At 42.0% G+C, this 27576-nt stretch overlaps 1 protein-coding gene across 1 annotated transcript in view; it reads right to left on the bottom strand.

Annotated features, from left to right (window-relative positions):
* The window catches only part of LOC115857451 (probable cation-transporting ATPase 13A5), a 101502-nt gene that overhangs the window by 35971 nt on the left and 37955 nt on the right, over positions 1–27576 (bottom strand). The window contains 11 exon segments of the mRNA XM_030864412.2: positions 1015–1175; positions 1977–2000; positions 2003–2122; positions 6038–6112; positions 6115–6180; positions 13051–13071; positions 13907–13988; positions 16804–16954; positions 18630–18691; positions 23165–23356; positions 24676–24743. Of these exon segments, the coding sequence (XP_030720272.2) occupies positions 1015–1175; positions 1977–2000; positions 2003–2122; positions 6038–6112; positions 6115–6180; positions 13051–13071; positions 13907–13988; positions 16804–16954; positions 18630–18691; positions 23165–23356; positions 24676–24743 (1022 nt within the window).

The following is a 27576-nucleotide window of genomic DNA, read 5'->3' as shown; positions in this document are numbered from 1 at the left end:
GTCAGCGTAGCCCTATCACTGGGTTCTAGCCCCAGCTGGCTAAGCTCCAGGAGAAAGCATCTGATGACTGTGTATGCATTCATCATGTCAATAGCTGGTAATGGCTGTTGATGCAACGTTTTTCAGAGGGTCTTACATTTAGGTAGGACTCTAAATTCAGATAGTATAAAAGATGAGAACCTTTTCTTCATTAGAGGAATTCACTGGGGGAAGCACTGTGTTTGGAAGAAAAAATATTTTGATGTACTAGACTGGGAGGCAAGGTGATACACCCCTCCCCTTCCAACCTCCATTGTAAAACCGCCAACCAAAGACTTGTTGTAAAGTGTTCACTTGAGGCAGGGACTGGATTCCCTGTGCTTTTCTTGGAAGTCGAGGAGAGAAAGTGGGGTGGGAGGGAGCCGGAGAGGAGCAGGAAAGCCTGAGACTATGATGCGACTTCTCCCTGCAATGACAAACCTTCAGGAGAGGCATTAAGCTCATAAGTGGACTCTTTATTAAAAAGTAGTGAGGATCTATATTCAGTATCCTGTAATAAACCATAATGGAAAAGACTATGAAAAAGAATATATAGATGTATAACTGAATCACTTTGCTGTACAGCAGAAATTAACACAGCATTGTAAATCAGCTATTCTTCAATAAAATAAAAATTTTAAAGTATACCATCTCTATTAAAAATGGATATAGGTACAAGCAAGATGTGGTTCTCAGCCACATCTGCACATTGGAATCACCGGGGGAAGGACTGATGTCAGTTCCCAGCCCAGAGATTCTGATTGAATCCGTAGTCTTGGCTTTGGAAGCTTAAAAACTCTTCTAGGTCGTTTCTACGTGAGGCCAAGACTGAGAAGTGCTGGCGGAAATGCTAAAAGCTTTTCAAACAGTAAAACTCTGGGCAGATGGGAGGGCTTTTTACTGTGGTGACTTCTAATGCCAAGAGAGAGCTGCCCAGGGTTAGGGCTGTATTCCATCTGCCCCAGCCCGTGCAGGAACTTTGCAACATTCACTCACATTCTTTCCAGGCCCACGCTCTTGGTTCTCTACCAGCTTCCAGGTCACGGAGGCAGGGACAAACTCTTCGGGTTCATTGGCTTCAACAAGGATCACGTGGCTCCCTCGAGGAATCATTTCAGAATTCTTTGCAACAGTAATGGCTGTTTGAAGGTTGTCACCTAGATGACAAAGAAAGTGGGCTTGCTTTGTGTAGAAACCTCTCAGCATCCAGAACTGAGCTCTCCCTCTTCCGAGTGACTGTACCACATTGTTGGTGCTCTTGGGGGCATTTATCGCTTTCTGCTTTTTTCATAACCGTTTATCAGGACTATCTGTCATGGGTGCCCAAACACTACGTCTGCATTTCCCTCCCATAACCGCATCATGTCCCAGATCATCGCATATTTCCAAAATATGCACAAGTGAATAAATAAATATTTAAGTGCTTTACGACTAATCCTCAGAAGACTGACAGCTGTCAGTGGTGAAAGTTATATGGGCCTCGTCTGATAACATAAAACTATTCTTGGCATCTGGATTCCAATTAAGTAAAGAAAAAAAGCACTTAGGGCTGGCCGTGTTGGATTTGATCATCACAGGCCATGCCTACCCCACCGCCCTGAAGGACAGTCCAGCAGGGTCTCGCCCCCTTCACACAGAGGTCTCACTGGGGTTCTTGATGAGAATCCCATTCTCTTCTTTCAACATTTGTTGTGAGCCTATTAGCTCTGCACAGATCCTGGGTAGGAACAGAGGGCATCAGACAAAGAGAATGAGCTACGGTCCTTGTCTCCAAAGCTCAGGGTCGTGCTGGGGGTGGGGGAGCTACACATGTTCCCAGGTAACTGGAGCAGAGGGTAACAAACTTGACAGCCAAGTTTTGTTCTCTCCGCCTCAGTTACATGAACTCACTCAGCTCACATGGTATTTTGCTTATGCCTGGGATACATGTAATTTGACAGTCTTCCTGAAACCCATACCGGTAATCATCGCAGTCCTGATGGGGCCTAGCTCAGTTCCTTCAAGACTGGTTTTGTTTCCTTTTTCAAGTGATTCTCCATTATGAGAAGTCCCAGAAATGTTAACTCTGACTCCACCTTCTCTCTCTGGATTTGGAAGAAAGTCACTATTAAAGTGTATCCATATAATCTCAACAGTTGGATTTATTGCTTCGTTTTGAAATTTCTAAGTTTTATCAATGTAATACATGCACACGTTTAAAAAATCAAAAAGAACCCAAAAGTTTATAGTACTGAAAACCAATAGCTCCTGTCTTCACAGCACCCCACCCCTTCTCCTTCTCAGAGGTAACTACTTTTATATCTTTTAGCTGCTTCTTCCAGTTTTTCAACTCCATTTTTTTTAAAACAATGTGTTTATCTTCCAACTCTTCTGTTGGTTTTTAAAATTTTTTGTTAGTCATATATTTTTAAAACTTTTTAAGCTTGTAAGCATTTTAGTTTAGTAGACATTTATTTAGTACGTACTGCCTACAGGATACTATAGTAATAGTTGAATATGGAATCATTTATTTCAGCCTCCATCTGTAACAGCCAGTAAATACATGACATCAGCCAAGGATTTGAAGAGTTTTCAGAATTTGAAATGGGAGGCTTGGAGTCTAACTGGGTTACATTAGGTAGTGGGACCTCTCCTCTAAAATAAAATAAATCTCAGGTGTTTCTTAAAAAGTAAATTTGGGGGCCAAGAGCTCTTTCTTGATCCCTCATTTTTTCCTTTTTCTGTCCAGAGTGGAGTTAAGATTTCAGGAAGAGGAAGGGGAAGGATAGGGAGACCTAGGGAACCAACTTCTGTGCCTGCTGTCAGTCCACTCCTATGTTCACTGTCCTCAGTCTCATCTCCACCTTCCACAGTACATGGCATATCAGAGTCTCGTTCTCTCTGGGGTTCTACAGGGTGAACCAGCTTTCCTCCTGCAATCTCTCTGTCTTGGTATAAGCTATAGCTTCTTCTATCCTGCTGATTCAGCTACCACTCCTCCATTTACTTTATGACTTACAGAAATATATAGAAATCTCTCATCTACACTTATTCCTTCTCTAGTTTTCTCTGAAACTTTCTTTTCTATCATGTTAGTAGGACTTGGGAGGGAAATGATCACGTGGTCAGTAAACTCCTTTAAGAAAAAAATCAGAGTTGAATTTCTTGATGAGAAATAATTCAACGTGGATAAGAATACAATGAAGAAACTTCTCTCTGGAGTAGAGTATAAGTAGCTACATCCTTCATTCCACAGTCCAGTTACTAAATTACTACTTTATTTTAGATCCTATATTAGGCACGTTGGTGAATACTCAGATAATCAGATATGAATCCTACCTCATGATCTTAGAGAATATTATAAAAGAAAATGCACCTTAATATAGAATTTGTTAAATTCTCATCATTTAACTTCATGACTTTCTATTATAAATTGGATTAATATTTTCTCATTAACTAGAACTAAAAGAAAAATTCCAAAATCTTCTCACCAATGTATTCTGCTTTGAGTCTCTGTTTTATGACTCTTCCCTTTTTCACTGCTTCAGGCACTTGGGTATCTCGGGATTCTACAACATTCTAGCAAAATCCTGTGTCGAGGCCTGTTGCCTCCACTATTCCTATTGCCTGCAGTGCTCCGTCCCTGGATACTTGCATGCTTTGCTCCCTGACTTTACTCAGATCTCTGTTCAAATGTTACCCCCTCAGAGGACTTCCCTAATCTCCCCATGCAATACGGTGCTCTCTGTCATTTTTAAAATCCTTTTAACCTGCTTTTTTTCTTCTTTCAGGGCATTTATCACTGCCTGACAATATTTTATAGATTAACTTATTAATTATTTCCCCCAATTAGGATATAAGCTTTGTGAGGGCAAGGATTTGATTTTATTCACTTCTGAATCCTCAGTGCCTTGAGGGGCATCCAATACATAGTCAAGCTCAATAGAAATTGGCTAAACTCATGAAAGGGTGAATCTTGATAAGGTATTGCTCCTGATTCTTTTTCCCCCTAAGTCATCTCAGGAAACTCTTCTACTTCCCCTTTATGATGTCAGTTTTTTATACATCTTGATTTTCCTAATTGGAAATTTTTGCTGAATATAATTTGACTCAAAAAAAAATCAAAACCCTATTCTTTAACCCTGTTTGAAAATGATAACTATATTCTAGGAAGCATGATAAATAGGCTCCTGATATTCTCTGGGAAAACCTGGGATAGTTGGAAATCCAGCACAATTTATCCTCATTTTTAAATTTTGTCATATTTATAATAATGTCTCTCTCACTGGTGCTTTTAAATGAGAACATCACTGTTTAATTTGTATGTGACAGCTGGGTGGCAGCTACATTCCACTTCTAGCGACATAAATCTTGTCTTCACACATGACCTTAACTTTTATTATTAAAATTTGTATCTTGAAAAATTACAAAATCCTGTGTGTTATGGGTCTTTATGCTTCCTCAAGAATAGCTAACACCTTGAATGTTAAACCTGAGAGTGCCGTTCATATATTTGTGAACCGCATAGATTTGTGATTCTATTTAGAAGATTAAAATGTCATGGCGAAAGGCTTCTTAGAGATCACCCAATCCCACATTTTATAGTTGGGGGAAATAGACACAGGGTAAGGAAGGGACGGTGATTACTGATTATATTAGAGTAGATAGACTTAGGTTGTAAATAGTAATGTGGAACCGAGGATATCCACATCTTGTGCAGAGGGGTTAATAATTGTATGTAAGTGAGGATCTCTCTACCAGCAACACAAAATCAAAGATAAGTGATGCAGATGATCTGTTATTCAATTTTCCACAGTATTTCTTTACTCCTTTGTCATAAACAATTCAAAAACAAACTTTAAAAACTGAGAAACTTCGAAAGAAAAAATAATCTACAGATTGTCCTCTGCTGAGGACAATGTATCTCCTGAACGTAATTAAGAATACTGAGTTCTACTTCATATAAGGAACTCAATTTGCACTCACTACCTCTCCAGACTCGAAGGAGGTGTACTACTGATTCTTGAAAGAAGACATATCTAAGGGATTCTGAAGGTCTTTTAAAGTGCCAACTGTATGAATATGATATTAGCATATGTCAAGGATCAGAATTTAGGACAATAAGAATTGGAAGGGCTACCAGATGAATAAGGGGTGGCAAAGGACACCTGAAAAAAATGAACAGCCAAGAACAGACCATCAGTCTGTGAAGGATGGAGTTAATGGGAGCTATGAGGAAGATCAAAATCAGAAAAAAGAGGGACTTCTAAAAAAAGACTCGAAGTAGAGAGAGAAGTTAAAGCAATCATTTGTCAAATCTTAGAATTCTGTGCACAAGTTGATGGCTATCAGCAATTGTAAGGAGAATATAGACGAAAATCAGGAGTAAAAAGGCCAGTTTTATCCAAATGAACTCATTTGAATGCAACAATATTCTTACAAATCTGGGCTGCAGCTTAGAGAGTGCATATGTTTATAAGACTAAGAAACAATACAAATCAGCTCAAAATCTGGCCCTGAAAGATGAAATTGCTGTGAAAATGATCAATTACCTTGCTCTAATACCATCTAATTTACTCTAATCACTTTTTTTTTTCCTAAAAGATTTATCTTTTTTATATTCTCCTCTCATTGATCTAAGACCCCGTAAGTGATGCCAGCCCCCAGGAGGTGACAGAGCATCCCTGTCTGCAGAATTAATCTAGGGTTCAGACCTGTCTCTTTGGTTCCTTTTAACACTCCTCATTCTCACCCTCCCTGGTCCTCTGACCCCGCTGTAGTTCCCTGTTCTGGCTTCTGAGGCTTGCTTCACACCTCCCTCTCTGATGCCCCATTGTGGTTGAGCTTTTCTGGCTGACATTTACTCACTGCTTCTCTGCTTTTAAGTTACCACCTCTGCCTTAGCAGATCTACTGAGCCCACTTCCCACTTACCGAGAAAATAACCACCTCCACATTCATTGATTTAGGTTGGTTTGCTCTGTGTGTTTGAGCTTTTAAAATATTTTTGCATCCTGAAAGAGATAAGTGTCAGTTAGTACCTGTTTCAGATCTGCAGAACCTAGCCAGCATCTCCGGGGCACCTTTCATATAGACACAAAAATAATCCTCCCCTCCAGCTGAATGACCACAGGCATCCTCTGCAGGCTGCAGGAAAATGGAAACTGTTGAAAGATGACAATGGCTTCCAAGTCGTACGTTGTCACAACGTTGATATTTTTCTAGCTGCGTCTAAGGTGATTCTCTCATCAAGTTGTCTGGTCTGCAAGGCCCTTCCCCTTGGCTGCTTGGAGGAATCTGAGTCATCTTCCAGACCAAGTTTGCAGGGCACCACCTCTGTGGTACTTCTCTCCTAAAAACAGTATTTACTCCCACCTCTGGACTCTCGCTGTTCTTTCTTCAGCCTTTATTATAGCACTTGGCACATTATACTGCATTTATTTGCACCTATATTGATTTTTCTATCAGTCCACATATTCTTCCAGCACAGAGCCCAACATGTCTAGCTTTCTTTTTTTTTGCATTTCTCTTTTTCTATTTTCTTTCCTTTTTTTTCTTTTAAACATCTTTATTGGAGTATAATTGCTTTACAATGGTGTGTTAGTTTCTGCTGTATAACAAAGTGAATCAGCTATACGTATGCATGTATCACCAGATCCCCTCCCTCTTGTGTCTTCCTCCCACCCTCCCTATCCCACCCCTCTAGGTGGACACAAAGCACCAAGCTGATCTCCCTGTGCTATGCGGCTGCTTCCCACTAGCAATCTATTTTACATTTGGTAGTGTATATATGTCCATGCCACTCTCTCACTTCGTCCCAGCTTACCCTTCTCCCTCCACGTGTACTCAAATCCATTCTCTACATCTGCATCTTTATTCCTGTCCTGTCCCTAGGTTCATCAGAACCTTTTTTCTTTTCTTAGATTCCATATATATGTGTTAGCATACAGTATTTGCTTTTCTCTTTCTGACTTACTGCACTCTGAGTGACAGACTCTAGGTCCATCCACTTCACTACAAATAACTCAATTTCATTTCTTTTTATGGCTGAGTAATATTCCATTGTGTATATATGCCACATCTTCTGTATCCATTCATCTGTCGATGGACACTTAGGTTGCTTCCATGTCCTGGATATTGTTGCTTCCATGTCCTGGATATTGTAAAGAGTGTTGCAATGAACATTTTTTGAATTATGGTTTTCTCAGGATATATGCCCAGTAGTGGATAACTGGGTCATATGGTAGTTCTAGTTTTAGTTTTTTAAGGAACCTCCATACTGTTCTCCACAGTGGCTGTATCAATTTAAATTGCTACCAACAGTGTAAGAGGGTTCCCTTTTCTCCACACCCTCTCCAGCATTTATTGTTTGTCGACTTTTTGATGATAGTCATTCTGAGCAGTGTGAGGTGATACCTCCTTGTAGTTTTGACTTACCTTTCTCTAATGATTAGTGATGTTGAGCATCCTTTCATGTGTTTGTTGGAAATCTGTATATCTTCTTTGGAGAAATGTCTATTTACGTCTTTTGCTCATTTTTGGATTAGGTTGTTTATTTTTTTTGATATTGAGCTGCATGAGCTGCTTGTATATTTTGGAGATTAATCCGTTGTCAGTTGCTTCATTTGCAAATATTTTCTCCCATTCTGAGGGTTGGCTTTTTGTTTTGTTTATGGTTTCCTTTGCTGTGCAAAAGCTTTTAAGTTTCATTAGGTCCCATTTGATTATTTTTGTTTTTATTTCCATTTCTCTAGGAGGTGGGTCAAAAAGGATCTTGTTGTGATTTATGTCAAAGAGTGTTCTTCCTATGTTTTCCCTAAGATTTTTACAGTGTCCGATCTTATAATTAGGTCTTTAATCCATTTTGAGTTTATCTTTGTGTATGGTGTTAGGAAGTGTTGTAATTTCATGATTTTACATGTAGCTGTCCAGTTTTCCCAGCACCACTTATTGAAGAGGCTGTCCTTTCTCCATTGTATATTCTTGCCTCCTTTATCAAAGATAAGGTGACCATATGTGTGTGGGTTTTTCTCTGGGCTTTCTATCCTGTTCCACTCATCTATATTTCTGTTTTTGTGCCAGTACCATAGTGTCTTGATTACTGTAGCTTTGAGTATAGTCTGAAGTCAGGGAGCCTGATTCCTCCAGCTCCGTTTTTCTTTCTCAGGATTGCTTTGGCTATTTGGGGTCTTTTGTGTATCCATACAAATTGTGAAATTTTTTGTTCTAGTTCTGTGAAAAATGCCATTGGTAGTTTGATAGGAATTGCATTGAATCTGTAGATTGCTTTGGGTAGTATAGTCATTTTCATGATGTTGATTCTTCTAATCCAAGAACATGGTAAATCTCTCCATCTGTTTGTATCATCTTTAATTTCTTTCATCAGTGTCATAGTTTTCTGCATACAGGTCTTTTGTCTCCTTAGGTAGGTTTATTCTTAGGTATTTTATTCTTTTTGTTGCAATGGCAAATGAGAGTGTTTCCTTAATTTCTCTTTCATATTTTTCATCATTAGTGTATAGGAATGTCAGAGATTTCTGTGCATTAATTTTGTATCCTACTACTTTACCAGATTCATTGATTAGCTCTAGTAGTTTTCTGGTAGCATCTTTTGGATTCTCTATGTATAATACCATGTCATCTGCGAACAGTGAGAGTTTTGCTTCTTCTTTTCTGATTTGGATTCCTTTTGCTTCTTTTTCTTCTCTGACTGCTGTGACTAAAAGTTCCAAAACTAAGTGGAATAATAATGGGGAGAGTGGGCAACCTTGTCTTGTTCCTGATCTTAGAGGAAATTGTTTCCATTTTTCACCATTGAGAACGATGTTGGCTGTGGGTTTGTCATTTATGGACTTTATTATGTTGAGGTAGCTTCCCTGTATGCCTACTTTCTGGAGAGTTTTTGTCATAAATTGGTGTTGAATTTTGTTGAAAGATTTTTCTGCATCTATTGAGATTATCATATGTTTTTCTCCTTCAGTTTGTTAATATGGTTTATCACATTGATTGATTTGTGTATATTGAAGACCCTTGCATTCCTGGGATAAACCCTGCTTGATCATATTGTATGATCCTTTTAATGTGCTGTTGGATTCTGTTTGCTAGTAGTTTCTTCAGGATTTTTGAATCTATGTTCATCAGTGATATTGGCCTGTAGTTTTCTTTTTATGTGGTATCTTTGTCTGGTTTTGGTATTAGGGTGATGGTGGGCTCATAGAATGAGTTTGGGAGTGTTCCTCCCTCTGCTATATTTTGGAAGAGTTTGAGAAGGATAGGTGTTAGCTCTTCTCTAAGAGCTTTGTTTGATAGAATTTGCCTGTGAAGCCAACTGCTCCTGGGCTTTTGTTTGTTGGAAGATTTTTAATCACAGTGTCAATTTCAGTGCTTGTGATTGGTCTGTTTATATTTTCTATTTCTTCCTGGTTCAGCCTCAGAAGGTTGTGTTTTTTAAGAATTTGTCCATTTCTTCCAGGTTGTCCATTTTTTTGGCATATAGTTGCTTGTAGTAATCTCTCATGAACCTTTGTATATCTGCAGTGTCAGTTGTTACTTCTCCTTTTTCATTTCTAATTCTGTTGATTTGAGCCTTCTCCTTTTTTTACTTGATGAGTCTGGCTAATGGTTTATCAATTTTGTTTATCTTCTCAAAGAACAAGTTCCCATTGTTTTTGGTGTCTGTCCCAGCTTTTAGTTTTATAGATTTTTGCTATTGTTTCCTTCATTTCTTTTTCATTTATTTCTGATCTGATCTTTATGATTTCTTTCCTTCTGCTAACTTTGGGGGTTTTTTTGTTCTTCTTTCTCTAATTGCTTTAGGTGCAAGGTTAGGTTGTTTATTTGAGATGTTTGTTGTTTCTTGAAGTAGGATTGTATTGTTATAAACTTCCCTCTTAGAACTGCTTTTGCTGAATCCCATAGGTTTTGCGTCATCGTGTTTTCATTGTCATTTGTTTCTAGATATTTTTTTATTTCCTGTTTTATTTCTTCAGGGATCTCTTGGTTATTTAGTAACATACTGTTTAGCCTCCATGTGTTTGTACTTTTTACAGTTTTTCTTTTCTTATCATTGATAACTAGTCTCATAGTTTTGTGGTTGGAAAAGGTACTTGGTACGATTCCAATTTTCTTAAATTTACCAAGGCTTGATTTGTGACCCAAGATATGACCCACCCTGGAGAATGTTCCATGAGCACTTGAGAAGAAAGTGTATTCTGTTGTTATGGATGGACTGTCCTGTATATATCAAGTCCATCTGGTTTAATGTGTCATTTAAAGCTTGTGTTTCCTTATTTATTTTCATTTTGGATGACCTGTACATTGCCGAAAGTGGTTGTTAAAGTCCCCTATTGTTATTCTGTTACTGTCAACTTCCCCTTTTATGGCTGTTAGCATTTGCCTTATGTATTGAGGTTCCCTATGTTGGGTGCATAAATATTTAAAATTGTTATATCTTCTTCTTGGATTGATCCCATGATCATTATGTAGTGTCCTTCTTTGTCTCTTGTAATAGTCTTTATTTTAAAGTCTCTTTTTTTCTGATATGAGAATTGCTACTCCAGCTTTCTTTTGATTTCCATTTGCATGGAATATCTTTTTCCATCCCCTTACTTTCAGTCTGTATGTGTCCCTAGGTCTGAAGTGGGTCTCTTGTAGACAGCATATATACGGGGTCATGTTTTTGTATCCATTCAGCCAGTCTGTCTTTTGGTTGGAGCATTTAATCCATTTACATTTAAGGTAATTGTCGATATGTATGTTCCTATTACCATTTTCTTAATTGTTTTGAGTTTCTTTTTGTAGGTCTTTTCCTTCTCTTGCGTTTCCTGCCTAGAGAAGTTCCTTTAGCATTTGTTGTAAAACTCGTTTGGTGGTGCTGAATTCTCTTAGCTTTTGCTTGTCTGTAAAGGTTTTAATTTCTCCATCAAATCTGAATGAGGTCCTTGCTTGGTAGAGTAATCTTGGTTGTAGGTTTTTCCCTTTCGTGACTCTAAATATGTCCTGCCACTCCCTTCTGGCTTGCAGAGTTTCTGCTAAAAGATCAGCTGTTAACCTCATGGGGATTCTCTTGTGTGTTATTTGTTGTTTTTCCCTTGCTGCTTTTAATATTTTTTCTTTGTATCTAATTTTTGATAGTTTGATTAATATGTGTCTTGGAGTGTTTCTCCTTGGATTTAACCTGTATGGGACCCTCTGTGCTTCCTGGACTTGACTATTTCTTTTTCCATGTTAGGGAAGTTTTCAACTATAATCTCTTCAAATATTTTTTCAGACCCTTTCTTTTTCTCTTCTTCTTCTGGGACCCCTATAATTTGAATGTTGGTGTGTTTAGTGTTGTCCCAGAGGTCTCTGAGACTGTCCTCAATTCTTTTTATTCTTTTTTCTTCATTCTGCTGTGTGGTAATTATTTCCACTATTTATCTTCCAGGTCACTTATCTGTTCTTCTGCTTCATTTATTCTGCTATTGATTCCTTTTAGAGAATTTTTAATTTCATTTATTGTGGTGTTCATCATTGTTTGTGTGCTCTTTATTTCTTCTAGGTCCTTGTTAAACGTTTCTTTTATTTTCTCCATTCTATTTCCAAGATTTTGGATCATCTTTACTATCATTTCTCTGAATTCTTTTCAGGTAGACTGCCTATGTCCTCTTTATTTGTTTGGTCTGGTGGGTTTTTACCTTGCTCCCTCATCTGCTGCATATTTCTCTGTCTTCTCATTTTGCTTAGCTTACTGTGTTTGGGTCTCCTTTTCACAGGCTGCAGGTTCATAGTTCCCATTGTTTTTGGTGTGTGCCCCCAGTGGGTAAGGTTGGTTCAGTGGGTTGTGTAGGCTTCCTGGTGGAGGGGACTGGTGCCTGTGTTCTGGTGGATGAGGCTGGATCTTGTCTTTCTCATGGGCAGGACTGTGTCCGGTGGTGTGTTTTGGGGTATCTGTGAAGTTAGTAATACCTTAGGTAGCCTCTCTGCTAATGGGTGGGGTTGTGTTCCTGTCTTGCTAGTTGTTTGGCTTGGGGCGTCTAGCACTGGAGGTTGCTGGCCGTTGGGTGGAGCTGGGTCTTAGCGTTGAGACGGAGATCTCAGGGAGAGCTTTCGCCAATTGATATTACATGGGGCCGGGATGTCTCTGGTAGTCCAGATTCTGAACTCGGCTCTCCCACCTCAGAGGCTCAGGCCTGACACCAGGCCAGAGCACCAAGAGCCTATCAGTCACATGGCTCCAAAGAAAAAGGAGAAAAAAATTTAAAAAAAAAATAAATTAAAAAAAATAAAATTATTAAAATAAAAAAATTAAAAAGTAATAATATTTAATTAAAAGAAGAGAGCCACCAAACCAATAAACAAAACCACCAATGATTACAAGTGCTAAAAACTATACTAAGATAAACATAAAAATCAGGAACAGGTCAGTTGCAGACTGCAAACCTTAAGTCTACAGCTGCTCCCAAAATCCACCACCTCAATTTTGGGATGATTCGTTGTCTATTCAGGTATTCCACAGATGCAGGGTACATCAAGTTGATTGTGGGGATTTAATCCACTGCTTCTGGGGCTGCTGGGAGAGATTTCCCTTTGTCTGCTTTGTCCGCACAGCTCCTGGAGTTCAACTTTGGTTTTGGCCCCGCCTCTTCGTGTAGGTCGCCCTCAGGCATCTGTTCCCACCCAGACAGGCTGGGGTTAAAGCAGCGGCTGATTAGGGGGCTCTGGCTTACTCAGGCCAGAGGGGAGGGAAGGGAACGGTAGTTATAATTGGAATGCAGGGTGAGCCTGTGTCAGCAGAGGCCAGCATGATGTTGCAACAGCCTGAGGCGTGCCGCGTGCTCTCCCTGGGAAGTTGTCCCTGGATCACGGGACCCTGGCAGTGGCGGGCTGCACAGCCTCCCAGGTTGGGGAGGGTGTGTGTGGATAGTGACATGCGCTTGCACACAGGCTTTTTGGTGGCGGCAGCAGCAGCCTTAGCGTTTAATGCCTGTCTCTGGTGTCCACGCTGATAGCCACGGCTCGTGCCCTTCTCTGGAGTTGGTTTTGGCAGTGCTCTGAATCCCCTCTCCTTGCGCACCCTGAAACAATGGTCTCTTGCCTCTTAGGCAGGTCCAGACTCTCCCGGACTCCCTCCCAGCTAGCTGTGGCGCACTAGCCCCCTTCAGGCTGTGTTCACGCCGCCAACCCCAGTCCTCTCCCTGGGATCTGACCTCCGAAGCCCGAGCCTCAGCTCGCAGCCTCGCTGGTCCCAGCGGGTGAGCAGACAAGCCTCTCGGGCTGGTGAGTGCCGGTCGGCCCTGATCCTCTGTGCGGGAATCTCTCCACTTTGCCCTCTGCACCCTTGTTGCTGCGCTCTCTTCCATGGCTCCGAAGCTTCCCCGCGGCCATCCCCTGTCCCCGCCAGTGAAGGGGCTTCCTAGTGTATGGAAACTTTTCCTCCTTCACAGCTCCCTCCCAGAGATGCAGCTCCCATCCCTATTCTTTTGTCTCTGTTTTTTTCTTTTGCCCTACCCAGGTACGTGGGGAATTTCTTGCCTTTTGGGAAATCTGAGGTCTTCTGCCAGCATTCAGTAGATGTTCTGTAGGAGTTGTTCCACATGTAGATATATTTTTGATGTATTTGTGGGGAAGAAGGTGATCTCCATGTCTTACTTCTCCGCCATCTTGAAGGTCCCTCCCAGCATGTCTAGTTTTGAAGTCACTTTATGACTTAGCACTTAGCACAGTGCTCGAGCATACATAGGTACCTCATGAGTGTTTGTTGAATAAATTAATGGATAAATTCAGGAATGAAGGAATGAGCAAACTGACCATGGATACTGTTAGGATAAGGCAAAATAATAGGAATATAAAAATATGTAAAAGACAGGGGAATTTCACCAGTTTTAAGGGGGAATATTTATATAATTTAAAAAAAGCAAATCATACCCAACTGGCTTTTGGTCCTGGTTTTATTACCATGTTGGAAACTGATATCCCAAATTTGCAGTAGTCTACATTGCAATCTTCCGTTATCTGTTTTAAAATGAAAACATTCATAAGATTCCTTAGAGAAAAATAATAAGAAAGAAATATCTCTCTAATAAATATCTAAATAGCACTTTAATCTCTTCAAAACCATTTTCATGTATTTTCTCTTGTAGGCCAATTATCTTAATACCATCATTGTCAAATTTCTGTTGTGTTGACTTATATTAAGGAACTTATTGTAAAATGTCAAAAAGCCAGAATTATTGTGACTACATTTTAAGTAGTAATTGGTGGAGGAAGTGCTAACTACAGCCCATTGGCTCTTCCTAAAAGGCATGTCTTGTAAATGGATGAGGGTTGAAGTGGAGATCTACTCTCCAATATACCTGAGCACACTAGCTCTCAGATGACAGAGGGTTGAGTCTTGAGATAAACACAATACTATTTCTTATGCTTTATCTATGCTACTAGCTTAATTCGTTAGCTAGAGAGTTACAAGTTAGCTGCTAGCAAATTAGAAAGCATATTTGAAAATAATTTGTATTCTTTGGGTGTTACAACAGTATAAGTTATACCATCTGAGAAACCAATATTAAGCTAAAATATGGTAAAGGCAGTCAGATATATAAATAGCACAAGTCAGAAAATAGGAGACAACATCTGGTTTCCTCTCTATCACTTACTTGTTCAACCTTGGGGGTATCACTTCATTTCTGCAGATCTCAATTTCTTCCGGAAAATATCATGACATCCCTTCTAGTGCTAATATTCTTAGAGTCTGTAAGGACATTTTCCCTCCCCGTTATGCTTAGTGAAAGGAACTACCAAAAGATATTTAACTAGAGACTCTTTCTCATCCAGCTTTAAACTCAATGAACAATTTGCACTTTCTTTGCTTGGGGTGGATATAACTGGTCTTAAAGACAGTACTTACAGAGCTAATACTATAGATTTATGTCCTCACATAAGACCCCAACTTGTATGTCATTTGTACAAAGAGATCAAGCCTCCTCCATTGGAGAAGGGGGCACTGTTAGAACCAGGATCAAAGTCACATACAGCAATAATGACCATGTGCAACTCCTCACTGTGTCAGCACCAATGATGCTGGTAAGGACCTTGCTTATAAAAATTACCCTGATTCCTCTCCATTAAGATCCAGAAAAGTGATTTTAGTCTTGCCCTTATATTGTGAATAAAAATATTTCCTGCCATATCAGCAAACAAAGGACATTGGAACCATCAAGCCAGCACATTACAGCTGCCTAGCTGGTGAGCCCTCAGGGAACTCGGGATAGAAATAGGATGCCTGCCATCTAGCATTCAGCCTCTGCAGGCACCCCTGACAGTGCACCCTGAGGAGACTCAGGATGAGAAAACACAGGATGCTGGCCCCAGAGAGCTGAGGTGCATATCAAAGGAATGATTTCAGTGAGCCCAGACTCTTGCATTTTCCCATACATAGAAAAGTGCTGAATTCCTTAACTTGAGATATCTTGTTGCCTTTAATTAACAGTAATCTTTTGATTTGACTACCTGGTCTTTGTTGCAAAAACTCCTACGTATCCTGGCTCCCCCTCGCCGCCCAACTTGCCTCTTGTAGTCCGTCAGAATTATCTGAGATGCTGTGCCCTGGGCTTAAGTCCTCAGTTTTGTCTGCCACATAAAATATAACTCTCGACTTTTAGGTTGTGAATTTTTTTTCAGTCGACAATATCAAGCATTTCTCCACAGCAAATGCTCTCTTTTGAATTTACTGATACCAGAAATTTCCCTGTTTACCAGGTTTGGCCTTTTATTACTTTGGCCTCTAGAAAGCTACAATTTTCCTACAATAAATCTTTGAGTTAGCCTCTTTGTGAGGTGTTCTCCATGTCTGTACAGTCATCTGTTTTCATTCCTTTACAACTCTGTTTAAATGCTGTCCTGTATTTTGTGTGTCACTATAAGTAGCTTTAGAACATTTTTTTGGAGGGCAGAACAATGTAGTTAATTACCTAACTAATGAATGAATGAATACTCTCCATGGTTTGGGCACTTTACAATGCATGCCGCCCCTTCAGGCTCACAGTCTCAACGTGCTCCTGACTGAGGCATTATTATCCAAATGCGCAGATGAGGTCATGACTCAGAAGCTTGTTCTGGATTTGGGGTCTTGCATCTAGAGAGTGGCGGAATCAAGAGGTTTTCCCACTGTGTCATGACAGTCACCAGGGGGGAGTCTTATAACCTTCAGCTGTCACCTACATTCACCTCAGGAAACCGAACCCATTGGATTGAGGGACCTCCATTCTGGTTTTGAGACCTATACTGTCTAGTACAGTAGCTACGAGCCACTTGTGGCTATTTAAATTTAAATTAGTTAAAATAAATAAAATTTAAAATCCAGCTCCTTAGATGCATACCCACAGTTCATGTGTTCAATAGCCAGCATGGCTAGTGGCTACTGCCTTAGCGGTACTGCTTTAGACTAGTGTTTTTCCAAGAGTGTTTTGTACCATGTTTTGGCCTGTCAAGGTTTTCTGTGGTGAAATAGGTTTAGTAAATGTTGCGTATTATATTCCCTCTTGAATATTCACAATGCACCACACTATATTAAAGAAATCCTAAAGAAATCAACTTAACTTTGTTTGAACAGCAGTTCTCAAATTTATTTGATCATGGAACCCTAGCTCATGTTGCACTAGTTAATAGAGTCTTGGAGCAGGGACTGGGAAATTCAGGTAGGATCAGACCCTCATTCACATATTGTTATGAATCTTCTCTGGGTTTCAACCAAAGTTAGAAATGCCTTGGAGCTCCTGGTAAGTATTTCTTCCAGTTTTCCTCATTCAGTAGAGCCAAGAAATAATCACCTTACTCAAGCTGTGACCTCAAACATTTTGAGGTCCAGTGGATCTCCCTGGATGGTCCTGTCGAGAAGGATCAGAGAGTGGCAGCTGGCCATGGCCACACACAGTGGGCCCCAGGGCAGAGCTTTGCCAGAGGCAAAGCTGTGGACTTCCTGGAAACTGGTAGAGAAGATCATTAGTGAGTTAAGATCTTCAACAAAATCATTTTGCACACCCTGCCCCTTAAAATCTTATTAACATAAGCTTCAATAATACCTAACCCCTATGCTCAAAAGCTTCAATAGCTCCCCATGCCCTGTACGATAAATTCCGAGTAGAGTACTTGGGTATAATCACAGGGGCTTTTGTCAGGTTGCCTGCCACCAGCCCACAAGGTGGCAGTGTTGTAGGAAGGCACATTGTGGGAAGGCTCAGAGCTGACATCTGTGAACTGCAAAGTTGCTTCTGTAAAGCCACCCAACCCAGGCAAGAAGTCTGCAGGCCAATGGGGTAGCAGGGATGGAAAGGAAGCCTGCCTGCTGGCTCCTTTCTTCTTCAAGTAAAAGCAGGCATGGGCTCAAATATTCTCACTAATTGGCCCTTTGGCCTTCGCCTGTATTTGACAGCAGACTGGCTTGCCTTACCTTCTCTCCTCCCATCTTAGAGCTGAATAATAATTGTTTCTAGTGGTTTCTACTTCCCCCAAACTTTCAGAGTACCAGTGGCAAGGGAGGGAGAGAAGGGGTGGAAACTGCAAACATCCCTTTCCCCTTTCACTGCTCTGGCCAGTAGAGGCCCTACCTGTCTGGACAAAGGCCTGGCCTGGGCATCGGAGCAGCCAGAAGCAGAGACACATGAATAGGGCTAGAACCCAGGTATCTTCTGCAACGTCACACTGCCTGACTGCTGTTCTCTTGTGCCAGTGCTGAACCCAGTCCCGTCACCATCCTGGAGAACGCTTGCATGACTCCTTCAATAACAGGAGCCTCAGCCAGAGTTTGGAGCCCAGGTGGGGTACCCAGAGCTTAAGAGCAGAGGTATCTCCACTCTGACTGAGAAGGCAGGTCCCAGCCCTGCAAGAAACGGAGCTCGGGGGCACTCTGTGAAGATGGGCAGTCTCTCCTGTCTCTAGCTCTGTTCTAGGGTAGTGTCTAAGTGATTGCCCTCTCCGCTCCCTCGTGCCAGTTTTTAAACCATGTCTGTAAAAATTCTAGCCATTCCCCCTTCAAAACCTATCTCAAATGCTGTCTCCTCCAGGTGGTATTCCTTGATCCATTCATTTTCAAAATGAATCCTACCTTTTATCCACTATGTTATTATAAAAATCAGAAATGTGGTTTTTTGTCTTTTTTATCAAGCAATCTTTATTATGTCTTCTTCTGTATCGTGATGTCTGTACCTTAATCATAATTCTTTTCCTGGCCTGTGTAGTACATTGCAGGTGGGTGCATTTGCAACTTTTATCCAACTAGAGTGTGAGCTGCATGATGGGGGGAGATGGAGGTTTTCCTTTCTGGATGTCCTACCTCACAAGCCGCCCAGGAAGTCTGTGTGGTTTTTGATTAAGCATAGTCCTGATTTCACTCTTCGTTTTTTTGTTTTATTCATTCAACTACCTAATCATCCACTTTATTCTATTCCAGTTTTCATGTGGAGTTTGAAGACCTACTTTCCCCGTCGATTCTGAACTTAGAACTCATTTAATTTAGCACGTTAGACTAATGGGGAGCTGGTACCAGCCAATCACTATGTATATTTTTATGTGAGATTCATCCCTCAACACAAGAAGGATGAATCGAAGTGTCACCTGGGTAGCCCCACCAATCACACACTCCATCTTCGCTAAAGGGCCTACCAGTTGTCAGTAGTAGGAACAGTCCCCCAGAGGTCCAGTCCATCTTCTGTAAGAGTGCCAGTCTACAAGATAATTAGAATGGGTTTTAGCAGAAGATTTAGAGCTTTTAATTATATCATGATTTACACAAAACTCAAGCTCCTAAGAAATTACAGTATATTTAGTTGTCCCAAGCCCTTTTATTTAACATTAAATGTGTTTATTTGATTAAAATTTTTTTCATTATTGTGTTTATCCATAGTAAATGTGATACTCAGTTTTCCATTAGCTTTCTTTTTTTCTTCCAAGACGGATTTTTAAAAATTTGTATTCTCCATTTGTTCAAAGATTCCTTTTTAAATTAAATTTTATATTTTTTATATTTTATTTTTATTGAAGTATAGCTGATGTAAAATATTCTATAAGTTACATATGTATAATATAGTAATTCATAATTTTTAAAGGTTATACTCCGTTTATACTAATTATAAAATATTGGCCAAGCCCTTATTGGTAAACATCAAATTTTAAGTCAGAGAAGAGCACCTGAAAGAAAGATTCAGCATGTGACAAATGATTCCCAAAAGACGGTGTTGAAAATTAGGTGAGTCTAGTCATTAAATAGTACAAAACGCAAGTGTTTCGTTTTTGTTTGTTTATTGTTGTGACCGTTGCTGTTGCTGAATGAGAGAGGTTTAGTGGATAGAAATCCAACAAGAACCAGCTTGAGTTTGACTTTTCAGTTGGCACCTGCTGTCTTTCTAAACCAGAGCTCAGAATTTTTTTCTTTCTTTGCAAGACTATTTAGTTCCCAGTCTGCCATCTGGTTCACAGCTATCTTCCTAAAAATATGGGAGACACGGTGACTGTCCAGATTGATAATGAAATGTTGATAAAGGGCTTTAAGGCTACAGAGGGAAGTAAAGTGCTAATAATAAATATTAATTAATGCCCAGGAATGGGTTTTACTGTTGGCTCAAGAGGAAAATGGTTGAGAGAGTTGATTTGCTGGACTATGTGAAAGTATTTGACAGATAATGTAACAGAGAAAGCAAAATGGAACTGAGTACTATCACAGCACTTTTAATTTGCTCATTGCTTCACAGTCAGTTATTAATTACAAACCCCAGTGTCTTTACTCAGTAGGCCAATTGCATTAGGCCTGCTCAACACCCAGTCAGAGTAAGGAAGTGGTTACCGCTGCCTCAGCACGGTCAAGGCCAAGCGGAGCACTGCCAAGCACTAGGGAATATCCTCTTCAACACTGACACCCAGGTCTCTTACACTATTTTTCTTGAAGGTCATCTCAGTATAAGACACTGGAGTTTCTAGTTTTCTATCAAATGGTATCTTTTATCATTACAGCATATAGCATTAGCGTCATGCTTTACAGTGAAGTGCTTACAATGTTTTCACTTCTTACAACTGAGTAAATAGGGTAGAGACATTCTCAGCTTAGGGGTGAAATGAGCAGCCCCAGGGTCTAGGGGCCCGTAGGTTGGAGAGAAAGAACCGGAATCCAGCCCATCTGGAGACTTCCACCAGATGACAAATGTTAAATGAATTCTGCAAAGCATGTGGAGAGACAAAGTCCGTACTGGGCTTCTTGATTAAAGAAGTAAGGAATGTTTGTTTCATTAATTCATTTGGACTTCATGGAGAGCTAACATGCCTTTGTGTAAGTTATTCCTTTAAGAACAAAAACCGCAAAACAAAACAAAACAAAAAAACAAATAAAACACTATCTGCTTCATTTCCCTCCTGTATTTTATAAGGACCCCCAACATGTGTGTTTAGATTCCAAATGTTCTTGAGTGGTTCCATTTCAAAAACAGTTAGCAACTTAATTCAAACTGAAATGTTTTTCTGATGATTAGATTATGTTTTAAACATCAATATCTTGAACATGAACACAGAGATGATACTGCAGCAAAACAGATATGGGACCATGTTATTTCTCTATGTGAAAATGACCCTTATACAATAAAACTAGCCATAAATGGAAAAAAAAATCTAAAGTATAGTTGCTGTTTTAAAGGGAATAAGATAGAAAAAGAAAACTTAGCATACATACTAGCCCAGGCTTGGGCTGAATTGAATAGAAAAGGAAGAGAGGGGCTTCCCTGGTGGCGCAGTGGTTGAGGGTCCACCTGCCGATGCAGGGGACACGGGTTCGTGCCCCGGTCTGGGAAGATCCCATATGCCGCGGAGCGGCTGGGCCCATGAGCCATGGCCGCTGAGCCTGCGCGTCCGGAGCCTGCGCTTCCGGAGCCTGTGCTCCGCAACGGGAGAGGCCACAACAGTGAGAGGCCCGCGTACCACAAAAAAAAAAAAGAAAAAAAAAAAAGAAAAGGAAGCGAGAACTTGCTTTAAGGAACGTATAACAAACCAACGTAAACTAGAAATATATGGGAAAAAATGTACTCAGAAGCCCAGTGGTGAATATCTTCTAAATTGAAATAACACTAGATGGAAATTCAATTAATTGTGGAGGGCTTTATTTCACCATCATGTTGGTAGAGTTTTATAATATTAAAGCTAGAAAGAAACAGAGATCATTATAGTTCAACCTTCTTATCTTAAAAAGTCACATGGAAACTTAGTATCAAATTCAGGATTAGTTTCTCATTTTGCCCATTCCCAACCAAGAGTCCTTTGCACAATAAGATGACATACGGAGTTTGGACACATCTTCTGTTGAGCATCCCTAAGACAGCCTAGCAAAGGAGCACATGAGGTTGTGGAGGGAAAAGCTTTCTACGGGATGGAAACACCTCTGAAAAAATTCGTGTTAGAAAGAGATAAGTAATGAACGCATTTTCTAAATCTCCCTCCTATATTCAGACACTGGGGAGGCTGCTGGGTAAGTAACAGGAATCCCTATTGGGGGCTGTTCTTTGGCCCTGCATCTAAAAGGAAGCTACTGTTAAGTTAACCTTACAGAACCTTCTTTGTCAAAGGAAACTAGAAAAGAAGAGAACTGAACTAATGGAAGAGCTATGCCACTTCCTGGGGACCATCTCTCCAGCTTGTATTCTGCTGTCTATTCCCACCCTCCTTGTCTAGGACGAGGAGCCATCTCTTCCATTGTGCCACGGTAGCCTCCTGACTCAGTCTTAGCTCCCTTTCATCCTTTCTCACCAATTCCCCATATGGAATAAATAAAACATGCCTATAGAGATATCACCATCTTCCTAAAAAATGAGAAGGGCTCCCATTCTCCTCCACCACCAGGCCCCACTCCTTAGCTTAGCACATCATGCCCTGAGCAATTGGGTTCCTCCACTCCAGCTGCATCCCCACAACACAGCCACGTTCTCGCCACCCAGGGTCCTGCCTCCGCCTGCTGCAGCTCTGGCATCCCTGTGCTGCTGGGCTGCTCACCATGGGGCCCATTCTGTCTGACAACCAAAGCCACAGCTCAGAGGTGACCTCCCACCCGTGACAGGTAACTGCCCACCAATGCTTGGCTCACACCCTCCTCAGCACGCACTTCACTGCATTTTCAACGTCTATCCCTTTTACCTGCTTCCTGAGCTATACATGAGCTTCTCAAGAGCTCATCTCATTAACGGCACTCTCTGCCAATGAGGGTTAACGAAAAAGTGGCAAGGCCTTGATCAATTATTCTCATACAAATGAACCGAAGACACGGAGGGACCAGGCCAGGTGCCCTGCCTTCGAGTGGGTAAACCTGCTACCCGAGCTGAGGCGGCTGATGCTACAGCCCCACCAGGTCCCCCGTGGGAGAGCCATGGAGAGGGGTCCTGGGGCCTGTCCGATAACAGCTGTCCCCTCCTCTGGACATACTCCCCTTCTGCCACCTTTCCAGGCTCTAAGCACAGGCAACCTGCCCCAGTCCTGAGTCTTGACACCCTGCGAAGCAAAGGAGAAAAGAGGGGCCGGAGTGGGTAAACACGGGTGGCAGCTCCCTCCCTCCCTTTCCTAAAAAGAAGCAGCGGAGGAGAAAGGAATATGCTCGCTTAAGCTCTGGACAAAGAACTTCGGGGAACAGAAATGTTCCTCACGGGCTTCCCTGGTGGCGCAGTGGTTGAGAGTCCCCCTGCTGATGCAGAGGACACGGGTTCGTGCCCCGGTCCCACAGGCCGCGGAGCGGCCGGGCCCGTGAGCCATGGCCGCTGAGCCTGTGCGTCCGGAGCCTGTGCTCCGCAACGGGAGAGGCCACGACAGTGAGAGGCCCGCGTACCGCAAAAAAAAAAAAAGAAAAGAAAAGAAAGAAATGTTCCTCATAAGTTTTGCCTGAAAAAATGTAGTCAATCAGAAAAGTTATTACAGTAAGAGACGGTTTTGAATCCCAAAACAGGCACGAAAATATTAAATTTGACAGGGAAGAAATTCATGATGTGATGGCTAAACCACTTCCTCAGGACTCAGGAAAGCGGGCTTCTAGAATGTGATCTCACACTAGCTCCCTGTGTGACCTTCATGACCTCCGTGTTCCCATCTGCCCCACGAGGGTGCCGGCGTAGACAGGCTTCCCAGCTTGGCTGTGTCTAGAGATCTTTAACCTCCAATCTGGAAAGTTTAGCTCCTGCTTTGCCCAAGCACACGAGGCTGATTTGCCTACACACATTGATTCTCTGTGGGGAGACCCAGAAGATTCTCTTTTTCTTCAGCTTCCTTTGTGCAAACACGATGCCTGTGGTCAGGGAGGGCGGCTGGCAGCACAGGAGGGCCAGCATGGAGAGGAGGGGCAGGGCCGTGGTGGCAGCATCTTTTGGAGAGACCTGGGGAGGGGAGGGGCATACAGGTTGGCCTGGCAGAGAGGGCCAGAACCCTTCCTGGCACCATCTCCTGCTGCACCACTGGGGTTCTAGAAGCTCAGAATAAGCTTCAGTCTTGGTGGGACTGATGGTTCTCTTGGCCGTGCCTGAGAATCAACTAATTGTCTTCCACCGCAAAACAAAGGAGACCCCGGATCACCACCTCACGTCTTACTGTCCTTGACCCTGCTTCTCTCCACTGAGCCTTCCCTCCGACCAGAGTGCCACCCCTTCTCTGCTCATTAGATGTCCTCACAGCCTCTGGACTTCTGGGCACTGGGCCTAGTCTTGAGTTGTAACATGTCACACATGGCTTGACTGTAGGCTTATGAATCTCCCTCCCCCACTAGCCTACAAACTCCTTGGGCGCAGAAGCCGTGCCTTCTTTATCCTTGAAGTCACCTTGGAATTCATCTTACTCATCTCCAGATGCAGAGCCTAGCGCGGTTCTGACACAGAGGAGGTGCTCAGCACACACACTGAATGCGTGGTGACCTGATGAAAACTAAGACCAAGACTCTGCCAACTTCTCAGCGTATATCAACTGCTCTGGGGAAGCCAATAATAAAAATAGTTTGTTCTCCCTGGACACACACGCTGGGACAGGCACTGTGTACATACACTATTTAGTTACCTCTCACAACCACCTTGTGACGTAAATACTGTTATTTCCTCCATTTAATGGTAGAGGCAACGGAGACTTAAAAAATTAAACAGCTTTCCCAAGGCCGCATGCTGGTTAAATGGTGAGGATGTAGACCCTCGTCTATTCAACTCGAGAGCACACATGTGTGACTGGCATGTCATATTATCAAGCCAGGTCTCACGGAGTCAGGATTCCAGGCAAATCTACCGAGGCTCACAGGATTAATAACGGCGGGGCCAAGATCAAATCATAGGTTACTTAATGTTCCCATGCTCTGTCGATTAAGGGCTTTCCCTCTACAACCTTGCCTAGGTTTTCATGACATTACTGTAATTTTAGCCATAAAGTTCTCTTTTCAGTATCGGAAACACAGATTCAAGTTCAGTAGCAATGGCTACTAGATACATCTTTGGGCCAATTCTAGTTTATTGCAAAATCCATCATTCCCTGATTTTCCCAATCCCAGCCACAGAGGAGCTTTAACCCTGAGGACTCATCCCTGCCTTATGCTGAGCCAGTGCAGATAGAGGCATCCAACAGGTCCACAGGTTCTGACCTACAAGAAGATGGGGTGTGCAATGAGTACACTGCTTTGGTGTGTATTGGATGTTGAGTCCTGCCCAAGAAACCTTCATACCCAATCCACTGCCAGGGCTTCCTGGTCCATAGGAGAGGGCTTTTTGCTGGTTTTCCTGCTCGGTTCTCCTGCTCTCCAGATGAAACTGGCACACTGCCTCAAATTCCAGCCCCACTGGCTTCGACATTCTGCCTCCCTCTTTCCAAGCTCCATTCTCCCATTGCCAACGTTCCCTGGCCTCCTCTGCCCTCCCTTCCCCTAGAAATGCTCCCTTGGAGCTAATTTCAGATTGAAATGACTGTGCAGAGCTCAAGTTTGAGCATGAACATTGCCTAGAAATTCTTGTGACTGTCTTTGCCTCTCCCCCACTCAACACACAAACATTTCTATGCCATCGCTGAGCATCGTAAGGAGGCCACCCAACTCCAGTTTCATACCTGTGTTTGGATCCTTTTATTCACAATGTTTTAGTCTCCCCTATAAGCCCACAGTGCTAAGATCCCAGCATATCTTACAGAAAAGACCGCACGGCTCATAACAGAATCAGAATCTCAGCACCAGAAAGGACCTCAGAGGTCACTTATCACAACGCTTTCCTCTACAGCCATGACAACTTTTCAGAGAGACATCCAAATGAAACCGGGCATCGTGAAGCTTAAAGAGGGAAGTGGAGATCCATTCAGTACACAGCTCTGTAAAAGTAGACATTTAATTTCATCTCAGAACCTAACAAGAACACAGGGCAACTCATTGACTGTATGGTTATGTTGGGTATTCCCTGGACGATGTACACACTCACATACTTCAACACTCTCAAATAGTCTAAACTTCTAGGCATGGCATTCGAGATCCCCTGCAGTCTGATCTAATCATACTTGCTAGACTTATCTTTAAATTGCTTTCTTGTTCCAGAAACCCTGTGTGCTTCTTCTTCCTTTGCATTTTGCTTACTCAAATTAGTATATTCTTCCTGCTTTCTGATCTGATCGACTGAATATTCCCCATCCTATCAGGCTTGAGAAACATGTATTTTCTCTGAAGCTATTTGGCCTTGGATATCACAAATGCCACACATGCAGTAACCTCTTTCTCCCATCCAAGTGGTGAAAGGAGCCGTGAACTTTGCAGCTTTTGATAGCTGCACCTTTCAATATAATTTCCACTAATCACATGTGGCTATTTAAATTTAAATTAATTAAAAAGAAATAAAACTGAAAATTCATTTCCTCAATTACACCAAGCACACTTCAAGTGCTCAGTGAATGCATAGTTAAGGACTACCAAGTTGGACAGTGTAGATATATAGAATATTTTCATCATCCTAAAAAGCTCTATTGGATGCCATTGATTCAGAATGATGGGACTTAGAGGAAACCCTTTTGAGTTAGGTTAAGCTCCTTGAGAAAGCTATGCTATTAAAAAGGCTTACCGGGCTTCCCTGGTGGCGCAGTGGTTGAGAGTCCGCCTGCCGATGCAGGGGACACGGGTTCGTGCCCCGGTCCGGGAAGATCCCACATGCCGCGGAGCAGCTGGGCCCGTGAGCCATGGCCGCTGATCCTGCGCGTCCGGAGCCTGTGCTCCGCGATGGGAGAGGGCACAATAGTGAGAGGCCCGCGTACTGCAAAAAAAAAAAAAAAAAAAAGAAGTGAGTGAGAGAGAGGAAGAAAGGGAAAAAGGAAGAGAGGAAAAGATCTGATCTATCCACTGATTATAAGCTTGTCTGACAGGATATAAATGTGAAATAACCACTTAGGGAAATTCCTGTGTGTCCAACTCAGATCACTACATACTTCTGTACATACTATTCAAATAGATCATTAACTCTAATGAGTAGAGGGAGAAGGGAGGGATTGTGGCAGAGTGAATGCTATCCCTCTCCCCCATAATTTTCCCCAAGAGAATGAGGAGCAGTAGTTTCAAGCATAGGCTCTGGGGACAATATGCCTGGGTTTAGGTGTTTTATTTTCTTCATAGAACTTATAGCTGTTGGAAACTTACCTACTTTCCTGTTTTCTATTCTCCCACTAGCGTGTCAACTCCATGTGGGCAGAAATCTGCCTTGTTCACAGTTGTATCCCCAGCACCTAGTAGAGCGTCTGCTCCATAGTAGGGGCTAATAAACATTTGTCGACTGACTGAATGAATGAATAAACAAATGAATTCAAATCTCAGCTCCACCACTTTTAAGCTGTGTGACCTTAGGCAAATAAATTACCCTCTCTGGACCTCAGATTCTCCCACTTTATAGAGTTGTAGCTTGAATGAAATAGCATATGTAAAATGCTAGCAAAGTGCCTCGTACATATACATATGAGAACTAAGAAAAGTTAGCTATTGCTACCAAGACAAAATTGCCCCTCTGTAAGGCAATAAGGTATTCCCTTATGCCTCTTGACCCCTCCGTGAGGAGCTAAATCTTGAAGGGGATCACTGTCTCGGGAGGCAGAAATAAAGGACAGAGGACTAGCTTTTGAGTTTCAAAAGTCATTCATAAATTTGATAATGGATTTAGCGACCACCTGAGAGTGAGAACAAAGCTTTTCTGCTCACCATGCCTTTCCTCTACTACTTTCCTAACCAAACCAAACCAAACAAAACCCTGGACTGGGAGTTGGAAGAAAACCTAAAGGAAACTTAGATATCGTGTGTCTTTGAGAGAAGGGGCCTAGACGAAATTAGGATATGGAAACATTCTAGAAGTGTGTAGAAACCGAGAGCAACTTCACCTGGGTCTGCCTCCTTTTCCAGGTAGATAGGCCCTGGATGCTTCCCAAGGGCCACGTGGTGTGAGGCAACAGAAAGAGGAGTGAGCCCCAGACCAGATGCCCCTCCGCAGTGCCTTATGCAACTTCTGTAGCCAGACCAGAGTCGGGAGGTCCTGCTAATTGATGGGGACACCTGACTTGTACCAGATACTTCGTACCGCATACTTTCAAGGGTGGCCAAAATTTGGAGCCAAAA

The sequence above is a fragment of the Globicephala melas genome, chromosome 4, assembly GCF_963455315.2.
Source record: "Globicephala melas chromosome 4, mGloMel1.2, whole genome shotgun sequence".
Taxonomy (NCBI): domain Eukaryota; kingdom Metazoa; phylum Chordata; class Mammalia; order Artiodactyla; family Delphinidae; genus Globicephala; species Globicephala melas.
Note: the sequence above shows the minus strand (reverse complement) of the source record. Positions and strands in the feature narration are given on the sequence as shown.